Raw genomic sequence first — 21,825 nt, forward strand, 5'->3', positions numbered from 1 at the left:
GTTTATTTGTTTTGGCCAATAACTCAATGCATTTAAATGGGGAATTTGCAATTGCAATATCTCTGCCACAATAAATGCAATAAACACGAAACTTGTAGTGCTCGTTCGGCATGCCGCTCTGAGGCTCTCTACCAAATTTGGCGAAGATCGGCCATTAGGGGGCGCTATAATCAACGTAGACGAGTTTTGGCCCTTTTACTCAATGTTAATGGGATATTTGCAATGGAAATGTAACACAGACCTTGCAGCTCACACTTCTCAATATTTACTGAAGTTTGCCTCCTACCGTTTTGGTTTTGGTTTTTGCTTTTGTGTGCTCCCCTGGTGTTTTACAACAAACAAACTTCTTAACCCACTTGACAAAGTTGCTACAACCTTCACAGTGGACAAATGCAACTCTTTTCTCTCACTTTTTCAATCCAAAATCAACACCATTCATAGGCCCCGATACTGTGCAATTAAACATTGCAGTTGGTGCTAAGTGGAGCGTCTGTCATAGTGTGATTGGTTATGTCGGTGGCACTGATTCTTAATTTCCCACGAAGCACCCATGGAGGAAAACATAAATCGGCGCCTATGACGCCATTTGCAACAACTTGACCACCTCCCCTGCTCCTTCAACCACCATACCTGCCTCCACCCTCCAATCACTCTCTCATTTCTCTCTGCTGTCCCCTGTGGTCAGGGGGGTTAAGAAGTTTGTTTGTTGTAGAGAATTCTTAAAGGTAGTCTGCATATGCATGGAGGTGAAGTGTTGACCGCTACGTTTGCAACGGCGACGTACCGCAGACGTTGCGGCTCGCGCCTCTCAATATTTAGCGACGTTTGCATCCCCGCCACTGAGCTTCGGGTTCGGCTTTTGCGTGCTTCCCCGGGCTTCGGGGGCGACTGGCGTGGGTGGCTTGGGCCCCGTCATAACTGCTTGCAGTTCTAGTTATTATTACACTTCTTATTTGAATTTACATGTTTTCTCTCACTTCTCTTTCTCTCTCTGCCTTTCAGGTGGCAAAGCTGCTGCTGAAGTTTGGGGCAGATGTGAATGCGAGTGGTGAGGTAGGGGACCGGCCGCTGCACCTGGCTGCAGCCAAGGGTTTCCTCTGCATCATCAAGCTGCTGATGGGAGAAGGGAGCAAAGCCAACGGTGAGGGCTTGAGTGTCCGAGAGTGCTTCCCTACATCTAGTTAACATTCACTTGAGTCCGTGTGGGAAGGTAACCTTTCTGTTACTCCAGTAAATGCCCAGGACAATGAAGACCACGTTCCTCTCCACTTCTGCGCCCGCTTTGGTCACCATGAGATTGTGCGCTTCCTCCTCCAGGGCAACTTTGACGTGCAGCCTCACTCTGTCAACATCTATGGGGACACACCATTACACTTGTAAGTGTTTTGCGGTATCCTTCTTTAAGTTTTTTTGGTAGAGGACATGACGTGGAAATGAAATGCTGTATTGAATGTATCATCAGGGCCTGCTATAATGGAAAATTTGAGGCAGTGAAGGAGATCATACAGCTTTCTGGCACAGACAGTCTGTCAAAGGAGAACATATTCAGCGAGACGGCACTTCACAGGTATTGTCTCACATGCTGCATTTATTTATAGTCTGATAAACAGAAACGCTGATACATACACATACTTTACATAGACACAAAAATGCATGCCGTTTGGCACAATGGAATGTATTCTTTAACCTGTGATTCATGTTGCTCTGACGTGATAATGTCTTGTGTCACAGTGCATGCACCTATGGTAAAGACCTGGAGATGGTCAAGTTCTTGTTGAGCCAGAATGCTATGAGCATCAACAATCAGGGCAGAGATGGACACACAGGTGACTCTCCTTCAAAACTCCTCTAATGTGCAGGGCCAGCTGTGGTTGTACTTATAAATGTGTAATAAATGTCCCCGACTACTCTATTTAGCTCTACACAGTGCCTGTTTTCACGGCCACATCCGCCTGGTGCAGTTCTTGCTGGACAGCGGGGCAGACATGAACCTGGTTGCCTGTGACCCCAGCAGGTCCAGTGGGGAAAAAGATGAGCAGACCTGCCTGATGTGGGCTTATGAAAAAGGTCTGTCTGTTTACGATGAGCTGTCAGGAAAGATCGAATGAAAAACTCATGTCCTTGGGTTTTTCTTCCTCAGGTCATGATGCCATTGTCACCTTACTGAAACACTACACACGTCCAGATGACTCCCCCTGCAATGAGTACTCCCAGCCGGGAGGGGGTGAGTCACACATCTCGACTAAAAATCACACAAGCCCTCCCATTACTCTGTTTGAACTTGTCGTCTCTCTTCCAGATGGGTCCTACGTTTCTGTCCCGTCTCCTCTGGGAAAGATCAAAAGCATGACTAAAGGTAGTGAGGTGGAGTGAAGCACAGCCGATTTGCCCACACTTCACATCACTGACAGCTGATATGACAGGACACACTGTCTGTTGCCAAGATAAGGGGCTTAGCTGATAACCTGGCTGATGTCCTTATCACTGAAACTACAGATCTGTCTTTGTCCCTGTGATACTCATACTTAATATATTAAAACTAGTGATCTGAATTGGATGAAAATCATGTTTAACCCTTGTGTTGTCTTCCCTTCAACCTTGAAAAAAACACTTTGACGTTTTTGACGCCTTTGTTTTTGCTTTTTCCAAAGTTTTAAATTTTTAAATTTTTTTTCTACACATTTTCAGCACTTATTTCTACGTCCCATATGTTCTGATATAAAACAAAAATTGAAAACGGGTCAATGTGACCCGAAGTCAACACAAGGGTTAAAGCCTCTAAACATCAAGGGTTAAACATGAAAAAATGATAATGCCAATTGGCCTAAGGAGGGCACTGTATAAATGACTGAAACTAACACGCATTGGCCTTCTTTTAGGCATTGAAGGAGAAGCATCTGTGGAGCAAATTACAGTATTTTCACATTAGCTGTAGTTGAAAAACTGAAGAATATGATGACTCCATAACAATAAACCATTTGTTTTCTCAACTTATCTTTGTAGAATAAAATAATATCTGTAGCTCCTTGAAATTAAAAATGATGCAACTACTAATTGCATTAAAATCCATAGTGTTCATATTTATACCCCAGTTTTATTCAGTATACCCTGACCATTATTATTTAATATCAGTATTAGCCATGCTTTTAGAATACTACTTTATATGAAAATAAAGTGATTCTCTAATGTGCCTAGCACAGATTAACCTGGAGAGGGCACTGAACCGATGATGCATTAAACTGCTGTAAATCTCTCCACTGATGAAATAAAGTTTCCAAAAAATGGTGCGCTCTGTTTTCAGAGAAGGCAGAAGTTCTCCTGCTCAGGGCCAGCCTCCCATCTCATTTCCATCTTCAGCTGTCTGAACTGGAGTTTAATGAACTTATTGGATCAGGTAACTCTGTTCATACATACGTTTTCTGTTTTCAGGGTTCAGATAAATAATAATATATTACTGAGCATCAAATCTGTTTCACACTCAGGCTCCTTTGGAAGAGTCTACAGAGGCAAATGCAGAAACAAAGTTGTTGCCATCAAACGGTACTCTCCACTTAAAATACCTCGCACATTTGTTTATATTGTGCATCCCATCTTGGGTAAGGGGAAACTGATGAGTTCTTCAGTGTTAACTTTTGTTTGCAGCTATCGAGCCAACACATACTGCTCTAAGTCAGACGTGGACATGTTCTGCAGAGAGGTCTCCATCCTCTGTCGCCTCAACCACCCCTGTATCATCCAGTTTATGGGAGCTTGTCTGGACGACCCATGCCAGTTTGCCATCGTAACCCAGTACGTCTCTGGAGGCTCTTTGTTCTCTCTGCTGCACGAGCAGAAGAGGTGAGGAAGTGTGCGCTACACACTGGAGTTTACACTACACTACACTACACTGTCTGTAATAGGTGCCCATTGACCAGTGGCGGGCCGTGTATTTTACACCTGGGCCTTCAGTACTATCCTACAGCAATGAAACCACCTTTGAATAACCTCACCATGGAACTACATTATCATGTGGAATAAAGTGATTTAACACAAGGCTCAACACATAGAGAGTTTCAATACACTATTGCAGAGACATGAATACATGGTGACTGAAGCCATCACTTTTATGCAGTATGATCACAAATTGTCCAAATTAATGCAATTACCAAAGAAACAAAAGTAAACCCACAACAACCGGTCACATTTACTCATACGACGACCACATTCAATCAAAAACACAAATAACACAATCAGCGATCAACAGGCTTCCCCACAAATTCCAGCCAAGCCGCTGGGGCTCAACACACATGCCACCACGCACACACAAAGGCACAGCGGCCACTGCCACTGCTCAAACCATCAACACCAGCAGCAACGATCTAAAGCAAGCAGTAATAGCTAGTAAAATCATTTGACTAAAATGCATAAAAATCCATTAAACTTACCAAAAGCTGCTCACCATTTGAAGAAAAAGTACATCCTCTTTTCTTTCATTGACTTTACATCTAAAACTCGAAACGAACTTGAACTAACGATTACTGCTACGGTTATGCTAGTTTTGCTACTCGGCCACCGTATACTAACTGGTCTGACAAATGGCGACGTAGGTGGCTGGGCCAGCTAGAAGCATAGACTGTGTATAAGAATGGACCAACGGATCCCGTTGCTGTGGACGAAGACCAGTGAAGGATATTAGAAGCACTTTTCCGGTGATGGCTGAGCGTTACTGCGCAGCCTCCAACTGAGAGAGACGACGTAAATGTGCCGTGAGCAACGTGTCTGAAAGTTGCAAGTCTTCTGGTAGCTGTGCCAAGAGAAATCTCAATCATTCTGAATATTGCAGAGACGGAGAGCGTAGGTATATGTAAGGAGATAACATATGCACAGGCTAATTATTGCTAACTAAAATGCTAGTTAACATTAGTAATTACACTTAAACAGCTAATGTGAGACGAAACTGCCTGCGCGCTTCTCCTGTACTATACGGTAATTCCTCTACTATGCGACAGTAAGTCGCGTGGTTATGACACAATCGTTGTCGTGTAATGGAGCCTTTTATACATTGTTGTGTTTCTTTAGAAATAAACAAGGGACAAATAGAGTCTTTAAACGCTTCAGATGTAAAGTTATTCGCTGTCAAAGTGGCGCCAAAATGAATGGCAGTCAATGGAATGCTAAAGGGAGGTGTTGGCTTGTTAGCATCAAAATGGCGCCATAGCAGGCTCGCGGTCCGAGGAGAAGCTTACCCCCTTGGCTAGAAGGCTCTGGCCTGTCAAAGAATACGCCCAACAGGGCAAACTCCAAATTTGATTGGCTAAAGAATATGACAATCAACAAAACTGTCCCTATTTGCTAATGGCAATGACACACACAATCTGCTAAACTTAAGGACTTCCCTCTGATGTTTCCACTTCTAACTATTTTACATACTTAAAACCACAGAAAGAGCAGCCATATTTAATACTTTGTATGATTAGAGTCATGGCAGGATAGCATCAGAAACGTATAAACCATTGTACATTGTCAATACACAATACAATCCAACACAACAGTCTTGTAATGAGTTAGTGCTGAAATAGTTGGCGATGAATCGAGTTGTCAGTGGACAGAAAATTAAAAATGCTTGATAATCCATTAATCATTTATCAAGCATAAATATCACATATCTGTTTCCAGCTTCTCAAATGTGAGTATGAGCTACTTTTTTTCTCTTTTATAATCATTAAAATCTTGGTTTTAGACTGTTGATGAGAAAAAAACAGCAACCTGGGCTCTGAAAAACTGTGAAGGACATTTAAATTCTATTTATTTCTAGTTCAGTGTTGTAATTAATATTCAGTCCCTCCAGGATTTCGTGGGATTATTTTGAGATTGTTGCAGCCTAAAATGCCCGATTTTGCGGGAGCTTTTGTAAAAAATTGCGATAAAAGTTGCGGTCTTTTGTATTTTTGTTGCAATGAAGTTGTGAGAGACAGTGAAAATTCTTTAAGATGCTTCTTCAGGTTGGAGGTGGATTTTGGATGCTGAAAGGAGGTTGGTTGCTGGCAAGCAGAGGTTGCACTGCACAGTTATATTTCATTCTCCCTGTTCTTTCTTTAATGTGAAATGCTGTTTGAATTTCCAAGATAGAAACGCATTCCTGCCTTGGCTCTGTTGTGCCGGTTCCGGCTCCATCTCTCTATTAGTGATCACGCAAATATCTAATTTTTTCGTTTTCATATTGGGGCTTCTGGGAAATGCATGGAGTTGCCTTAATTTATTTAGAGAGTGAATAAACTCGTGAAACTCATAATTTGTATTATGAATACGTAACGCCGGTACATGTATTCTGTTACTCCCCAACACTGCGAGCGTAGCTGTCCTCAATTTAGGTCATCCTGTACGTCTCATCTCCGGTTTTTCAGCCGTGTATGTTTGTGTGTGTGTGCCCGCGTCAGTTGCGGGTTGAACTGAGCGGCCCCGCCCGCTGCAGAGAGCCGACAGGATTGAAACAGCAGCAGCTTTCAGTAACTTTAGAGTGAAAAAACGTTACAGCGTACAATGATGTTAAAATGTATACAGGTTGGAAGGACGGTCTGAAATGTCTTTCGCTGTATGTTTTGTTGGTAAATGTGAGATGTTCGAGTCACCCGTTCTCACTCCCGCTTGGTCAGTGTCTCTCAGCGTCAAATACTGACACAAAGTCTGGCACGTGGGACTGCTGGGATTGGTTGAAGTCGCAGGAAACTCCGGTTATTGGTCAAATTTGCGGTAAAGTTGCGGTGATTGGTCAAAATTAAGAGTCGCACCAAATTCACGATTGGTTGAATTCGCTTGAATTGTTGCGATCGCGACATCGCGAATTCCTGGAGAGACTGAATATTGTTGTTCCTTCAAACATGTGAATGAGGTGGACAAAATAATAGGGACACATTGCAGTATAATGCAGTCCGATACACCTTTAGCAAATTACCACAGAGCAGGGGCGGACTGGGACAAAAATTCAGCCCTGGCACTGTAGTCACACCAGCCCACATTACCATGCAGCCCCACCCACGGACACGTGCATTCACTAATTACATTTGTGTACAGATGGTGAAATAATATAAGCAGTACCTTATGTAACAGATTTTTAAACATTTAATGTAAGTAACTGGCAAACAATGCTTACTACTTTTTAAAGAGCACACGTTTATAACAAATGTACACATACTGTCTGTCTGTTAATGTCTGTCTGCCGTTTGTATGCTGTCATTCTCTACAGTATGTTGTTCTTTGTTGTCACTGTCTGTTCGATTGTCCGCGTTTCTCTCTGTTGACACTGTACATATTGTCTGTCTGGTTCTCCATCTTTTCATCTGTTTTAACTCTCTAACTCTGCAATTTCAATATGTTTTTATGGCTGTCTGTGATTATACTTCAGGGTTTTTCCTTGCTCAGAATTGGCCTTTGGGGGAACACATAAAGCAGGGGGGGTCTGGTCTCCCCCAGGAAATTTTGAGGGTAAAAGACTTCAATTTCTGCATTCTGATACATTTTTGGGCACCAATTTATGGTAAAAACGTCTATATTTATAAGGAAATCACAAAATTCTGGTTGCAGGTAACAATTTAAAATACAAAATATAATGGAATATTATTATATTCAGTAGTCCAGTAAGGGGGCTTTCACATCTGGGACATGGGCCGGATAGGACAACACTTGACCCCAAAGTCCAGTTGTTTAATTAGCATGAACAGGGCTTTATGGTCACTTTTTCCCCCCAAGGAGCACATTTTGCTCACAAGTTGAAAAATGTAGGATTGACTTACATAGGCTACTGCTTTTACTGCTAAATTGTACAATAACACAATCATGTTATGGATACAAAACATTGTGAAGTGTAATGTTTTCTATATTCTATTGATCAAAAATGATCAGTGATGTTGAGACTACAGTGTAATGGACCACCACAGTTCATGCATACATGTGAACCGCGGATTAATTGCAGAGTTTAACCTTCATGATGTAAAACGTGACACTACATGAATGGTGCACAGCAGAAAGACAGAGCAGCACTGTTTGTTCAGGGTTTTCATGTGTACTCCTATAGGCCTGCACTTCTGAACAGGTGTTAAAACCAACTGTACCAAAACACCGAATTAGACTACTATTTAACGTGACAATGAGACGTTTTTAACCGGTAATGAAACTGTCTCAATTGAATACTGATGCTGTCAGACGGCCGCGCGGACAGACAGCAGTCAGAGCTCCGGCGAAGCTCTGCGCCCGTCAGCAGCGGCTTCTCGCTGCTGCAGCCGGTCCCCCAGAGCAGCATGATCACCGGGAGAGTCCGGTACAGCCTGAACCCTGCAAACGGAGATCCTGTTTGAAGGTGACGTGCTTGATTTTGACTGAATGTCCCAATTTGAGTAACTTCTGATTGGGTCGGTCGGCCCATCCCGTTGCCGACTGGCCAAATGCTTAATATTTATTATTAATATTATTATGATTATAACCATAGTGAAATCGTGCAAGCGATAAAAACCCGTCCTCTGCGCTGTCGGCCTGTAAAGACAATTTATTTGTATATTTAAAAAAAAGGGTCCGGCCCCTCTGGCATTTGCCAGAGTTGCTAGATGGCCAATCCGCCCCTGCCACAGAGTGTGTTATAAGTTATTATTCATTGTAATATTGCAATGCACTCCATCTTAAATTTGTTTCTTCTGTTAAAACTTCTGTTATATTTAGCAAACGATGCTTAAAAAAACAAGAAGTTCATGTTCATGTGACAACATCATGATGAGACCTAAAAGAGCTCAAACTACCTTAAGGAGTTACTCAGTGTCTTACGAGGGCATGTTTGCACAACACAGCTGACTGTTTCAGGTCTCATTAACCTCCTTGGAAGCGCCCCCCTTGGCCGGTATCATCATTGATCCAGATGAAGTGTTCCGCTAACTGTGTGGCCAGGTGCTGTCTTTATAGACCGTCCTATTGATCTGGGTAAAGTGCTGTGTGTGATTGGCAGGGACTATTGATCTGCCACTAAGTGGCTGCTGCTTTAATGATGTGTCGATGGACAGGCTCATCGACCTGCAGTCCAAGCTCATCATTGCCATCGACGTGGCCAAGGGCATGGAGTACCTGCACAACCTCACCCAGCCTATCATCCACCGGGACCTCAACAGGTGGGTGCCACAGCAGCAGCATGTGTGGTGCGATGGTATTGGCAGGCTGAAATATCTGATGTCATTACTAATAATACACGTGATCCTTCCAGCCACAATATTCTGCTGTACGAGGACGGACACGCGGTGGTGGCTGATTTTGGAGGTAAGAGACATTTTGCAGTGTACAAGAAAATTAAAGCTTTTTTTGAAAGAATAAATACCTTTACATTTGTAAGAGAAAGAATATGTATATATTTAGCAATAAAACTCACCATAATCCACTCAGGGGTTTTGCTGCTACAGCCTTACTCGGTCTGGCATGACCAGTACGGGTGGGGAAAAAAAATCAATACAGCATAGTATTGCGATATTTTCTGTGGCAATACTGTATCGATACACAGACGCCAAGTATCGATCTATTATTATATATGTGTTGGCCAGTTTGTCTGCTTGACAATCTCATTTTGCAGCAATAAAATTGAAGTGAGACGAACAAAAAACAGATGTTGACAAAGTTTCATTTTGGGGACATAATTTGAAATTGGGAAAAAAAAAAGGTAATACATTGCAATATATCACAGAATATTGCAATATGTTTAAAATTGCAATAATATCGTATCGTTACATAAGTATCGTGATTATATCATATCGTGAGGCCTCTGGTGAGTCCCAGTCCACCCCTAATAACCATTTGCTTATGGTGGCTAGTGTTCTAGAGTAATAGATATTAGTGTATATGTAGCCCTCCTATCCCCAGTTTAGTCAGGGGAGGGCCCTGAGTTTGTTAAATCAGTTAACGTAATTTACAATAAAGTTCCTTTAGTCACCTTAAATTATCTGTAACAACTATTATTAGGCTTAGTTTACTTAACCCACTGAAATAAATGCACTGTAATGGCTTTTAAGGAATTAGCATATGGCAATTATATATATCACTTATTTAACAAATATACTAACCTTTAGCACCTCAGCTTGAAAACCTCTAGTGAAAAAAATAACCAAACATCACACTGTAATCACTTTTAGAGACAGTTAACGTCCCAGATTTACTTTTGAAAATGGCAAAATATATAAAATGAAATAAAATGAATCTCCTTCAAAACTTTTTTTTTTCTCTTTTCCTTCAATAAATTGAGTCACAGCAAAACAACAATAATTCCCTTCATTTGGAAACACAATTAATGTATAAGCATAATAAGTATTCCCTTTAACTGTAAACACACACCTTAAATCAGGTTACCTTAAGTTCAAGTTCACACTAAACTAAGTGGGCTCACACTTCAAGCGCGCGCGCACGCGCGCGCGCACACACACACACACACACACACACACACACACACACACACACACACACACACACACACACACACACACAGTATATATTAAAACAAACGTCGTTGCAGGCCTGATGCGACGCTTGAGAGCAGAGAAGTCCGCTGTCTTTTCCTCCACTTCACTCAGAAAAGAGCAATAATATTAAGCGTGGTACCTTGGTTCAGAATGCAGTCTGCACGTGTACCACTCTCTGGTGAAGAATGGGACGGCAAGCAGGTCTGAAGCTTTTTACCCATCTCTCGGTCTCTGGTGAAGAATGGGATAACGCAGGTGTCCGAAGCTGGTGTGATCTCTCTGTTCCAATGTCTCTAACCGTCAACTTTGCAGCTGGAGCCAATAGCGTTAGCTGGGTTAGACTATGGTGGCTAAAAGTCCATTCACTTTGCTAATGCAAAGAATGCTAACAACATACACTCAGTGGTTTATGAGCTAGCAACACACGTATCTGCCCGATAAACTTTGAGTAGAAATATATCTAGATGCTCGCAGAAGATATGTAGACTGAATGTCTGGGCGAAGACTGACGAATAGTCTAAGATAACAACTACATACTTTATATACAAACTTTTACATTCGTCGTGTTCCGACTTTGTCAGTCAAGCCATCACTCCACAGACATTATGCATCACTCTTAACACACGTTCTCACACTTTTTTTACTTCCTGTTTACCTGTGATCCCACACCTTAACCAATGGATGACCAGTATTACTCTTTTTTCTTTTCTTTTTTTCAGAATACAATTTACAAATATTCAGTCAACACAGTTCGTAATCAAATAAAACTATACATAAATAAATACAAATAATATAATATGAAAGTAAGTATGAAAGTAATAAACTAAACAGAAACAAATAAAAAAAAATACAAAGTTACAAAAGTGACAGACTTTCACAACTTCATTAATGATATAGACAGCAGGAGCTCTTAATCAAACAACCTTGAGTAGACATCAGATATTAAAATAGCTTTCTTATTGGATACCATCTTAAGAGACTCAAAGTACATGTCAAATTCTACCTGGAATAATCTAAAACATGGTGTTGATCTGGAAAATGTTGCCTTGTGGATATGGAACTTACCTAATAAAATAAAGAGATTTACAATATTACATACATTTCTATCTTTACATTCAAAATAGGTAATAATATGTTTCCCTTCAAGTGTGATTGTATGTTTTGTTTCAGATACCATATCATTTTCAAAGCTTTTCCAGAATTCAATACAGAATGAACAACCATAGAAAAGATGGGTTAACGATTCTTGTTCTGTCTTACAAAAACTACAATAGTTATCAACAGGCATGAATTTCGAGACAAACAGGTTTGTAGGATATATATTATGCAATATTTTCAAATGTAATTCCCTAACTTTGTTCGTGATACAATATCTAAAAGGAACAAGCCACGCCCTATGCCAGTTAACATCAGTAAAATGAGAATTCCAGAAAAATTTCCCACGAGGTGTTATTTTCTTTAAATTTAGAAAGCATTTTCTAATGTGCTTATTAGTACATTTGCTGCTCATAATATCAATACCATTTATATAAAGAGTAACATTAAGACCAGGAACTTCATTTTGTTTAGTTTTTTATACCTTTTCATTAATTCTAATATGCCATTAGGTATAGATTTGAAAACTGAGTTATATTCTTTGAACGTTATCGGGAATGCCTTCTCTCTGAGAAAGGATTCATAGTTAAGTAATTGGCTATTACAGTCAAAAAGGTCTTTTAAGAAGATAATATCTCTATTGATCCATTTCTGCAAACAGAGTGACTTGTTCCCTTTAGTGATGCATTCCTTATTCCATAAGATAGACTTGTGTGGAGAAAGGTTATGAGAATGACACAGCTTCCAGGCCAAAAGAGCTTGTTGATAAAATTGGGATAGTTTTAGCTGCAAACTTGTAATATTGTAGTTACATTTTCAATATTAATTAAGACCTCCTACACTATTAAAAATGTTATTGGAGATAAAGTACCATAAAGACTCTGGTGCTCTCAAACATTCCTTCAACCATTTCACCTTAAAGGTGTAATTCATGTCCCAAAAATCCAGAAGTTCAAATCCACCTTCATCCTTAGAACCAGAGAGCACCGTTTTTTTTAAATGATGGTGTCTGTTTTTCCATACAAAATTAAATATGGTATTTATGGCTTTACATGTTGAATCATGGACATTGAGAGAGAGAGGGCAGGGTAGACAAATCTTGAAATCCCTTCTGCTTTAGTCAAAAGATTCCTTCCTAAAATAGAAATGTCTCTTTGCAGCCATAAATTCAGTATTGTTTTAGTCTTCTTCAATTTAGACAAAAAATTAAGTTGTTGACGATCCATGTGGTCCTTTGCAGATATGAATACCGAAATATTTTACACATTTCTTAACAGGTATATTAAACATTTTTTCCTCTTCAGTCTGATACAGACATACAATTTCACATTTAGATTTGTTAAGTGTTAAACCCGAGGCAGCTGAAAATTGGTCAATTAGGGATATAGCATATTCAATCTGATGTTTGTCACTCAAAAAGAGAGCTGTATCATCCGCTAGTTGAGTTACTCTAATAGACAAACCTTTAATAATAGGATTATGTTGAAAATGTAAGACCAGTATTACTCTAATTCATGAACACGACTTCCTCTTACAACCATGAACTCTTCAAAATAAAACAATATATATAACAATACATATGTCTTATAAACATATTTATTACACTGTACTTTTTAACCCTTTCATGAACTGACTTTTAACCATATTTATAACAATACCTAGTGTTGGTTTTTAACTAAATCACATATGTGATCAAATACCTTTAGATTAACATCATAATTATGACAATGTGTAGGATTTTTTAATCTGGTTACATATAACTGACATCACTGAGTTAGTTTCCTTGCTTCAGGAGTTTTCTTTACTTTTACTTTTGTTGTGCTTTTGGGATTTACCATTGTTCCCTGTGTCCCCTGTGTAATTGTCACCTGTGACCAGAGTGCCGCTGTTCTGCAAAGGTTTTTATAGCTTCACATTATTGCCGCTCTAAAGTCATTGGCTTGTTTAAAACAAAAAAGGATAAAGAGGAAACTAGGAATGAAAAAACTAACTTCTTCTGCCCAGGTAGTTTTGTTCCATTTCCCATGTGCCATTACCATGCAGTTCAAAGAAAAATAAACAGCATCAACTAGTTCAACTAGTTCAACTAGTTCAACATTCCTACACTCAAGGGATTGTTTTAGTCTGGCAGCCATGTTACTGTTGGTTTCACTTCTATCTGTTTCTGGTTATCAAAGATTTATTTAGATTAGCTGATCTTTGATCTAAGCTCAGTGTGAGCGCGCTTAGATCAAAGATCAGCTAAATAACTTAACCCTCATATTATGTTGAAAAATTACATTGATGATGTTACGGGTCAAAATGACCTGTACGGTGTAAATACACTCAAAACAAACGTTTTTTTTTTCCCCACAACTATTTTTACCAATTATTTAGTGAAAATATTTCCGGTATACTCTTGCATATTCCATGCACACCTAGATTTGGCATCACAGGATGCCCATATTTTGATGCCATACTTGGCAGGCTTGTTGGGCATGTACTGTCAGAAGGGACACCGTCCCCTGAATGGAACATGGCATTCGTCTACAGTGACATGGGGACCAGGATTGTACAAGACAGGTAAAATTTCGACCCATTTATCCCATACATCTCTGATCGCAGCTAGTTTGTCTCTTTCACGTCGACCAGCTCTGGTGTTGCGGAACACCCAAGCTATCGTATGGATTGACTCCAGAGACATTGTTGCTTAAAAGATTGGCCTTCCACTCTCTTCATTCCACAGACTGGCAGTTGCTTCTCCCTTTGACTTGTACACTCCAGCTAATAACAGGATTTAAAATGTATGCATGCAAGTCAATCTGATCCAGTGGCTTCCATTTCTCTTGAAATACACACCTCCCCTGCAAGTTGGTCATCTCCAGTATGATCCTCTCTGTTGGTTGGGATATGAAGAGATGAAATGGTGATTGAATATCATCATCTAGTGTGGCAGAAAATCTTGTGGGGCTTGGAGTCATTTTGATTGACAGTCTGCCTTGGCTTCAGTGTGGTGATGTTGAACATTTTATGTTACCATCTTTAGCTGTCCAGGTCCCCTCTGTTGAGCATGATTGCTGCCCATTGTTTTCAGCTGATGTAGAGAGTACATAAGCCTGGTCCTCTGAATTCTCTTCATCATAGGAAAATTCACAATCCAGATCATCAATAGCATTGTCCTCAGTCTCTGAAAGATCCTCTGACTCTGAAACCTCTTCCTCTACATCACTATTACCATCAAAAATCTGTGCTAAAACTTCTTCATTTGCAAATCTTTTGGAGCTCATTTTGTAGTGTGCGTGTCAAAGAGATGACATTACAACAGTGAAGAGGACAAGTGTGAGAAAGCTCCTCCTCCTTCACACACACACACACACACACACACACACACACACACACACACACAGTCACACACACACACACACACACACACACACACACACACACACACACAGTTCTAAATGGGTGTTGAAAGTCTCTGGGTCAAAATGACCCGCAACATCATCTTTGTATACAAACTCTGAACAGACATTCCACTACACATCAGTGTGTCCAGATTTAATGAACAAGTTCATGACAATGAGGAAATGTCATAAAATTTCATGAAGAAAAAGCTAGGTTAACCACTATTTTGGTCAACACAAAAACGCAAATGGGTCAAATTGACCCTTAACATAATATGAGGGTTAAAATATCAGTGGATGTGGCCGGTAAGCTCAGTTGGTAGAGCAGGCGCACATATGCAGACAGTTTTCCTGCATGTCTTCCCCCCTCTCTCTCCCCTTTCATATCTCAGCTTTCCTATCCAATAAAGGCAGAAATGCAACCCCAAAAAAAACAATATCAGTGGATGTACATTGTTTGTTTAATTGCATGTTCTCCTCTTCCTCTGCAGAATCTAGATTTCTACAATCTGTGGCTGAGGATAACATGACCAAGCAGCCGGGGGTCAGTGCCGTTTACTCTTTTTGATTTATTTCATCACGCACAAATACAAAACCTTTTGGAATGAGTTTTTCCTCCCTCTTTGGCCAAAATACTCTCACACCATATGCAGCATGCATGGAAGAAGAAGGCACTTTGCATTATGCTGTTATTTTGCGGGAGTTCAAGCCAGAGCTTCTGCTGGCACATGCCATCAATTACCCACCAGCTTAAAAAAAAACTGCCTTCATGCAGATTTTGTCTCAATGTGCTGACTCATCACTACAAAGAGTGCTTGGCCTGCAGTTTGGTGTTAAGTGTGTTACATTCCTAGGAACTGCCTCTTGTGAGAAACTACTTGCCCTTGCCGGGACGCAGTGTTGATGTCAGTAATTGGACTTCATTTTTGTGTGTGTGTTAAGATATTCTAACTGTAATTACCGTGTGTGTATGTGCATATATGTGTGTGTTTGCACAGAACCTGCGTTGGATGGCTCCTGAGGTGTTTACCCAGTGTACTCGCTACTCTGTGAAGGCAGACATGTTCAGCTACGCCCTCTGTCTGTGGGAGCTGCTTACTGGAGAAATTCCCTTTGCTCACTTGAAACCTGGTATTTTTCATGTCATGGCATCGTAAATGGTTAAAGTGTGTGTGTGTGTGCAGATTAGAGTTCAAACTGAGGGGAGACCCCACAAGAGACCTCTGACATTATACACTGTTTTCACCACAGCTATTTTGACATTTCACAGCAGGAAAAGCACAGGTGTAAATAATAAAATGAGCACCTGATGTTTAAATTGCATTAGCCTCAATTTCAGTTTCAGAGAATCCACCCAATAGCACTCAAAACCACAAATGTCAACTTAATGGTGGCACTTGCAAGGAAAAGCTGGGGGATCACCAAAGTCTTTAGGATTATTTATGATCATCTGTCCACCACGGACGTCTCCATAAAATCTCTGTCTGGCAATCAATGTTATAGTTGTTGTTGAGATGAGATGGTGGAGACAGATTGACATTTCTGTCCAGAGGGATAGCATGGCTAAAATGTTTTTAGTAGATTTTAAATTTTACAATGACAAAATATGTACAAACTACTACTACAACAACAACAACAACAACAACAAAATAGGGCACAAACACAGTAGGCTGATTAGACTAAATTGAAGATGTACTTCTGTCCACAGCTGCTGCAGCAGCAGACATGGCCTACCATCACATCCGGCCTCCTGTTGGCTACTCCATCCCCAAACCCATCTCTGCTCTTCTGATGAGAGGCTGGAACTCCTGCCCAGAGGTAAATGACACAATTTCCCCCCTTCTTCAATTTCATTTGAGCTCTGATTGTCACAAATAGTCACTGTTATGAAACCATCCGATCACGATTGTTTTGTGGTTCGTATCCTATCATCTACTGGCTTGACCTGTGTGAGTTGTATCTGAAAGCGAAGAACAAAGTGACACGAAGCAGGGTTCAGTTCACAATGTTATAAAAGGTTTAGTGAGACACACACGAATATGCAGCAATATACATATGAAGTGAGAGTAGGAAGATAAGAAAGAGGCTCCAGAGGAAAGGAGGAATGGTTCAAGGTACCGTCACGCACATGAATCTTCAGGAAGGAAAACAGTTAAGGATACAAATTTATGATACCAATTAAAACAGATGAGAGGCTGTGTTCAGAGTTTTTACAGAATGGAATGTAATAGATTCACAACATTCACTCCAATTCTCAATACATGTACATTACATTTTATACAATGGCACACAATATGTGCTGTACTGTCCAGCATATACTCAACCAGGGATTGCGTGGCAGATTCAATCTGTAAAATAATCTTACCAATAGCATCCTTTCATGCCATTAGCTATTTAGACATACTGAAGCTCAGAGAGGCAACTGATGCTGAGTCGGCTGCTCCTGCAAACACGGCCAGTGTCCCCAGACGCTACATTATTGCACGGCTAGCACACATGGCCTGGATGATCCTCCCTTAGTGCTGTGATGCTCATTACTGTATTAGCCAGTCATGTGTTTGTACTTGGCCTCATTAAGACACATTAGAACACGGCCGAGCACGTTGGTACATTCCTCCCTCTGTGGTACGGCTCCTTCCCGTTTGCTCCCTCCGTCAAGGCTGTGATCGTAATAGGACGTCACAAAGTTACATGTGTTTACAGTAACATGTATTTGTTAAAGCCTGAGAGAAGCAACTTTTATAACACTGCTCTCAGATGTGTGACACCAACATAATCGGACATTTCAAAATGTTCTTAAAGTAATAGGCTTATAAAAATCACCACATACATGAACATAATAACTTCTAAACCAGGGGTCTTCAACGTTTTTTAGGCCAAGGACCCCTTAGCTAAAAGAAAGACGAAGTAGGGACCCCCTGCTACATATACTGTATACAATTAAGTTGCATTAAACTGAGTTGCATGGATGAAAATGAATGTATGGCTACCATAGTAGGCATAATAAGCTTATTTTCAATGTGTAAATACATATTTTTTTCACAAATAGGCCAATTTATTTGCTTTCAAAATGTTATGTTCATGGTAATGTATATTTTCAGACATATATTCATTTTTGAAAAAAAAAGTTTCGAATTTTGTAAACATAATTTGGCGGCCCCCCTGTACTAACTCTGAGGACCCCCTAGGGGTCACGGACCCCCTGTTGAATATCTCTGTTCTAGACCATTAGACTGCAATGTTTTTTCAACAGCGCTTGAAATACTAAGTATTTACTAAAACCAAAATGACAGATCTTTAAAAGTTTGTCATGCGTTTTCATCTTTACTGTGTTGTCCTAGTATTCTTGTGTTTCTTTGGTCTTGTGTATTAAAGCAGCATGCACAGACAGACCCTGGCCTCTATCTGAGGATGTGATGTATAATTGAACAGCTCCGGAGAGGCAGTGTTTGTTCTTTTACAGTGACGCAAGAGATCTAAGGACTGCTTTTGAAGCAGAGTTCACCTTTGCTTCATGTGTGGGTGGACCGAAATGAGCACAACATACAGGACGGTGTTTGAGAGAATACACGTCTGTTGTTGTGGGATACACGGGATGCGTTTGATAGTTCAGCATTGAAGCAGAAATAAATTATATAGTGTTAGCTTTTTCTAATTTCAGGACAGGCCCGAGTTCTCTGAAGTGGTTTCCAACCTGGAGGAATGCTTGTGCAACGTCGAGGTATAATCATATCTCACATATTTCCTTCATCCTGTTTAACACTGCAGTGCATGGCATATATGTTGTTGTTTTTGCGTGGCAGCTGATGTCTCCAGCCTCCAGTAACAGCAGTGGCTCCCTGTCGCCCTCCTCCTCCTCTGACTGTCTGCTCGGGCGAGGAGGACCCAGTCGGAGCCACGTGGCCGCCCTACGCTCACGTTTCGAGCTGGAGTACGCTCTCAACACTCGCGCCTATGCCTTCTGGACTCAGAGGTAAGAGAACTCCGGCACCTTCACAGACAGGTGAGGATGAAGAGGGGGAGAAAAAATGTACTGCACTATGGCCACATTCACACTCACCCAATAGCCCGACTATTAGTCGTAGCCGAGTCTGGGTCAGGTTTTACTGTAATCAACTGAAGTTGTTTGCATGAAGCTTTGAAAACCCTGCTGGTGTGTCTTCATAGTTGATCATCTTCATTGTGTGTAGCAACCTTTATTTTTTTGGGCTGAGCTTTGATCCATTGAAAATGTTTAATGTTGTCTCTGCAGCCAAATAAACGTGACAGCAAACTTAATATATAGATCATGATGTTTTGTTATTGTCATCGTTTTAGGGGGAACGCAGATGTTCTAATTTTTTTTTTAATTATTCAAATGATTTATATGGTTAATTAGCTTTATAATTAACATGTGGAGGATCTTTAAAAATGGCCCCAAAAAGTAGTTTAAAAAGCTTTAACCAAGACATCAAAATTAGTTTTCCACCAGCGGAAGTTCAATTGAAAGTTTTTGGCTTAAAACTCTGCTAAGAGGAATTCCACAAACATCGGGTCTGGGCTTGCCCTAATTTGACCAGGCTTCATAGAAACGACTCCTTCTGAACAATTGTTGTGCCAGTAACATGTAGACCAGTTAAGATACTTACTGCAACAGTGAGGAGTGGAGTTGCTCGGATACCGAACAGGAAACAAAGGAAAGCAAATGCAATAAAACATGCATGGCATTCTGGCCGAGGAGGAAGGCCTCTATTAGACGCCCGGCTTTCAGCCTCTGTGCTATGCGTGTCTCAGTGTGTGTCTCTCTGTGTATGTGTGTGTGTGTGTGTGTGTGTGTGTGTGTGTGTGTGCGTGTGCGTGTGTGTGCGTGTGTGTGTGTGTCGGAGCCTGGTAACAGTCGCTATGAACTCAGAAACAGGAGGTGGGGGTCAGTAATTTTCTGGTGCGCTATCAAAAGTTAGACAAGACCTTTCTGTGTGTTTACATCCCGAATAAAAGTGTAAATTCATTCAAATTTGACTTTCACAGATCATGAATATAATGTACAAAATCTTCAATTATCAATTGCAACATAAACTTTGTTCAGATTGTGCTCCGTCAAACCTGTCATCAATGTTGTATACTGAACTCCCGCAGAGAAAGTGAGAGCAGCCTGGTCTTCGGTCGGACATTACATATCGAATTTCTCCAGCTTCTATCTGGCTGCATCTCAGCCGTCTTTCTCCATGTAAACAAAGCTGTATATGTTTCTGGACTAGTGTTGTTTTCGAGTGGATTCATTATTAACGGCTGATTTTATTTTTCAGTGAGCGGCGTCGTGCATCCGGAGGCCTTTCACTGGAGGAACTCAGAAGGAACATGCAGTTTTCTCCTATCGATCGCAATGGTGCGTTGCAGAATACATGCCTACTGATACTGCATAGTGACAGTAATTGTTTTTGAAAGTAAAGCTGGTGCAGTTTAACACTTCATTACTGGTGTTGGGATTAATTCAGATTCAAGTTCAGGTAGTTCTCTGGTTCTCAAAGTGTGATGCTCTGTAGGCGAGCAAATTAAGTATCATCTTCAAATGTGCTTTTTACCCGAGGTGGTCGTTTTTTTGAGCCTCTATTACATTTTAGTGTTTTTTTTATCTAAATTTTCATACCTTGCAAAACAAACTAAGTTCTGCTGGTGCTATTCTATATTTTTTCTTCCCTACCCTTTCTGTGGCAATCAGCTCCAACTATACAGTCACAAATACACAGGTTCATTAAAAAAAAAAAAAAAAGACTCAGTAATTCCTAAAACAGCTGCGCACTGCTGTTTTTAGCAAACATTTACATTACTCAAACAGGAGTAAGTGGTGCATTTGTTGGGGACTATTTTCAGTGGCGGATGAATACACATTTGTTGCTCTAGTGAGTATTTCTGACAGCAGGACAATGTATTTGGTAAGTTTGGGTCTTTTCGTGGAATTTAATTTCATTAAGAATAATATAGAATTTCACCAGCCTTGTCTTTTAAGTTAATAGCAGCCGTACTGTTGTTGTCAATATTGAATATTGAATAATGAATGATGAATGAAAGTGACCGTAAATGGAGACTCAGTCGTCATTGATTTGTTTTTTTTTTCAGGCTATGTGTCTGATCCCATGAGCACCATGAGATTCTGCTCTTCTTACAGCAGCAGCGGCAGCTTCGAGGACAGTAACTGAACCCCTCTTTATTATTACCTTATTATTTCACATTCATGTCTGTTTTTGACAGTTCATTTAAAGTAAAATTGTATCAATAGATGGTTGAAGTAGTTGATATTGCTAACCAACTTGCAAACTAAACTCTATTTTGTTGTAGCATACTATATTTGGATGAGTTGTTTATGAATATACTGTTCATTCTTAGTAGTTCCCAATATCTCTAGTCTTGTGTTATACTGTATGATGTTTATTTGTTACAAATACTATGAAAACATTTTTTTAAAACCTTTAGTTAAAGCTTTTTTGGGTGTAAATACTGTATGTGTGATAAGCACAATTGTTTTTTGTGTACATGGTTTGATAAATAATAAATAATTCAATGTACACACATCTTCATTCAAGTAAAAAAAAAGCATAAAGTCACTTTTCATCTAGTCTCGCTTTGCCAGACCCTCCTCCAAAGTGAGCTGAAGGAGGGTCTGGCTACTCCACATAGCATTCGGGGATGGGAGGTTTAATGGCATTTCTTTAAACCAATCAGAATTGTCATGGGCGGTGCTAAACTCCGCACAGAGCCGCTGCAAAATAGTCTTACGAGAGAAAACTCCAATTGGACAGATAGTCTAGCTAGCTGTCTGGACTTAACCATGCAGAGATCTGAGGAGCAGTCAACCATAGTTCTCATAAATCCACTGAATTTAAAATTCCAACACAAAAAAAGTGGAAGGA

General features: G+C 40.4%; 2 protein-coding genes and 1 long non-coding RNA gene across 4 annotated transcripts in view; 2 read left to right on the forward strand and 1 right to left on the reverse strand.

Moving 5' to 3' along the window:
- acot11b (acyl-CoA thioesterase 11b) overlaps positions 1-2,940 on the forward strand; it is a 20,353-nt gene extending 17,413 nt beyond the window's left edge. For both annotated transcript variants that reach the window (XR_004108242.2, XR_004108243.2), the window contains one exon: positions 2,930-2,940. The gene's annotated coding sequence lies outside the window, so the exon portion shown is untranslated. The remainder of the gene's footprint in view (positions 1-2,929) is intronic.
- Positions 1-4,102, reverse strand: part of LOC118496541 — a 6,874-nt gene extending 2,772 nt beyond the window's left edge. Inside the window, exon 1 of the long non-coding RNA XR_004899113.1 lies at positions 3,912-4,102. This is a non-coding gene — a long non-coding RNA (uncharacterized LOC118496541). The remainder of the gene's footprint in view (positions 1-3,911) is intronic.
- tnni3k (TNNI3 interacting kinase) overlaps positions 1-21,468 on the forward strand; it is a 24,424-nt gene extending 2,956 nt beyond the window's left edge. The window contains exons 7-25 of the mRNA XM_031318272.2: positions 1,003-1,141; positions 1,232-1,376; positions 1,463-1,567; positions 1,732-1,826; positions 1,918-2,067; positions 2,141-2,224; positions 2,300-2,356; positions 3,302-3,394; positions 3,483-3,540; positions 3,643-3,837; positions 9,024-9,128; positions 9,221-9,273; positions 15,430-15,482; positions 15,937-16,069; positions 16,647-16,756; positions 18,600-18,659; positions 18,742-18,911; positions 20,224-20,303; positions 21,035-21,468. Coding sequence (XP_031174132.1) covers positions 1,003-1,141; positions 1,232-1,376; positions 1,463-1,567; positions 1,732-1,826; positions 1,918-2,067; positions 2,141-2,224; positions 2,300-2,356; positions 3,302-3,394; positions 3,483-3,540; positions 3,643-3,837; positions 9,024-9,128; positions 9,221-9,273; positions 15,430-15,482; positions 15,937-16,069; positions 16,647-16,756; positions 18,600-18,659; positions 18,742-18,911; positions 20,224-20,303; positions 21,035-21,114 — 1,965 coding nt within the window. The 3' untranslated portion in view covers positions 21,115-21,468. The remainder of the gene's footprint in view (positions 1-1,002; positions 1,142-1,231; positions 1,377-1,462; positions 1,568-1,731; positions 1,827-1,917; positions 2,068-2,140; positions 2,225-2,299; positions 2,357-3,301; positions 3,395-3,482; positions 3,541-3,642; positions 3,838-9,023; positions 9,129-9,220; positions 9,274-15,429; positions 15,483-15,936; positions 16,070-16,646; positions 16,757-18,599; positions 18,660-18,741; positions 18,912-20,223; positions 20,304-21,034) is intronic.
- The last annotated feature ends 357 nt before the right edge of the window (positions 21,469-21,825 follow it).

Source organism: Sander lucioperca, chromosome 2 (assembly GCF_008315115.2).
Source record: "Sander lucioperca isolate FBNREF2018 chromosome 2, SLUC_FBN_1.2, whole genome shotgun sequence".
Classification (NCBI taxonomy): Eukaryota; Metazoa; Chordata; class Actinopteri; order Perciformes; family Percidae; genus Sander; species Sander lucioperca.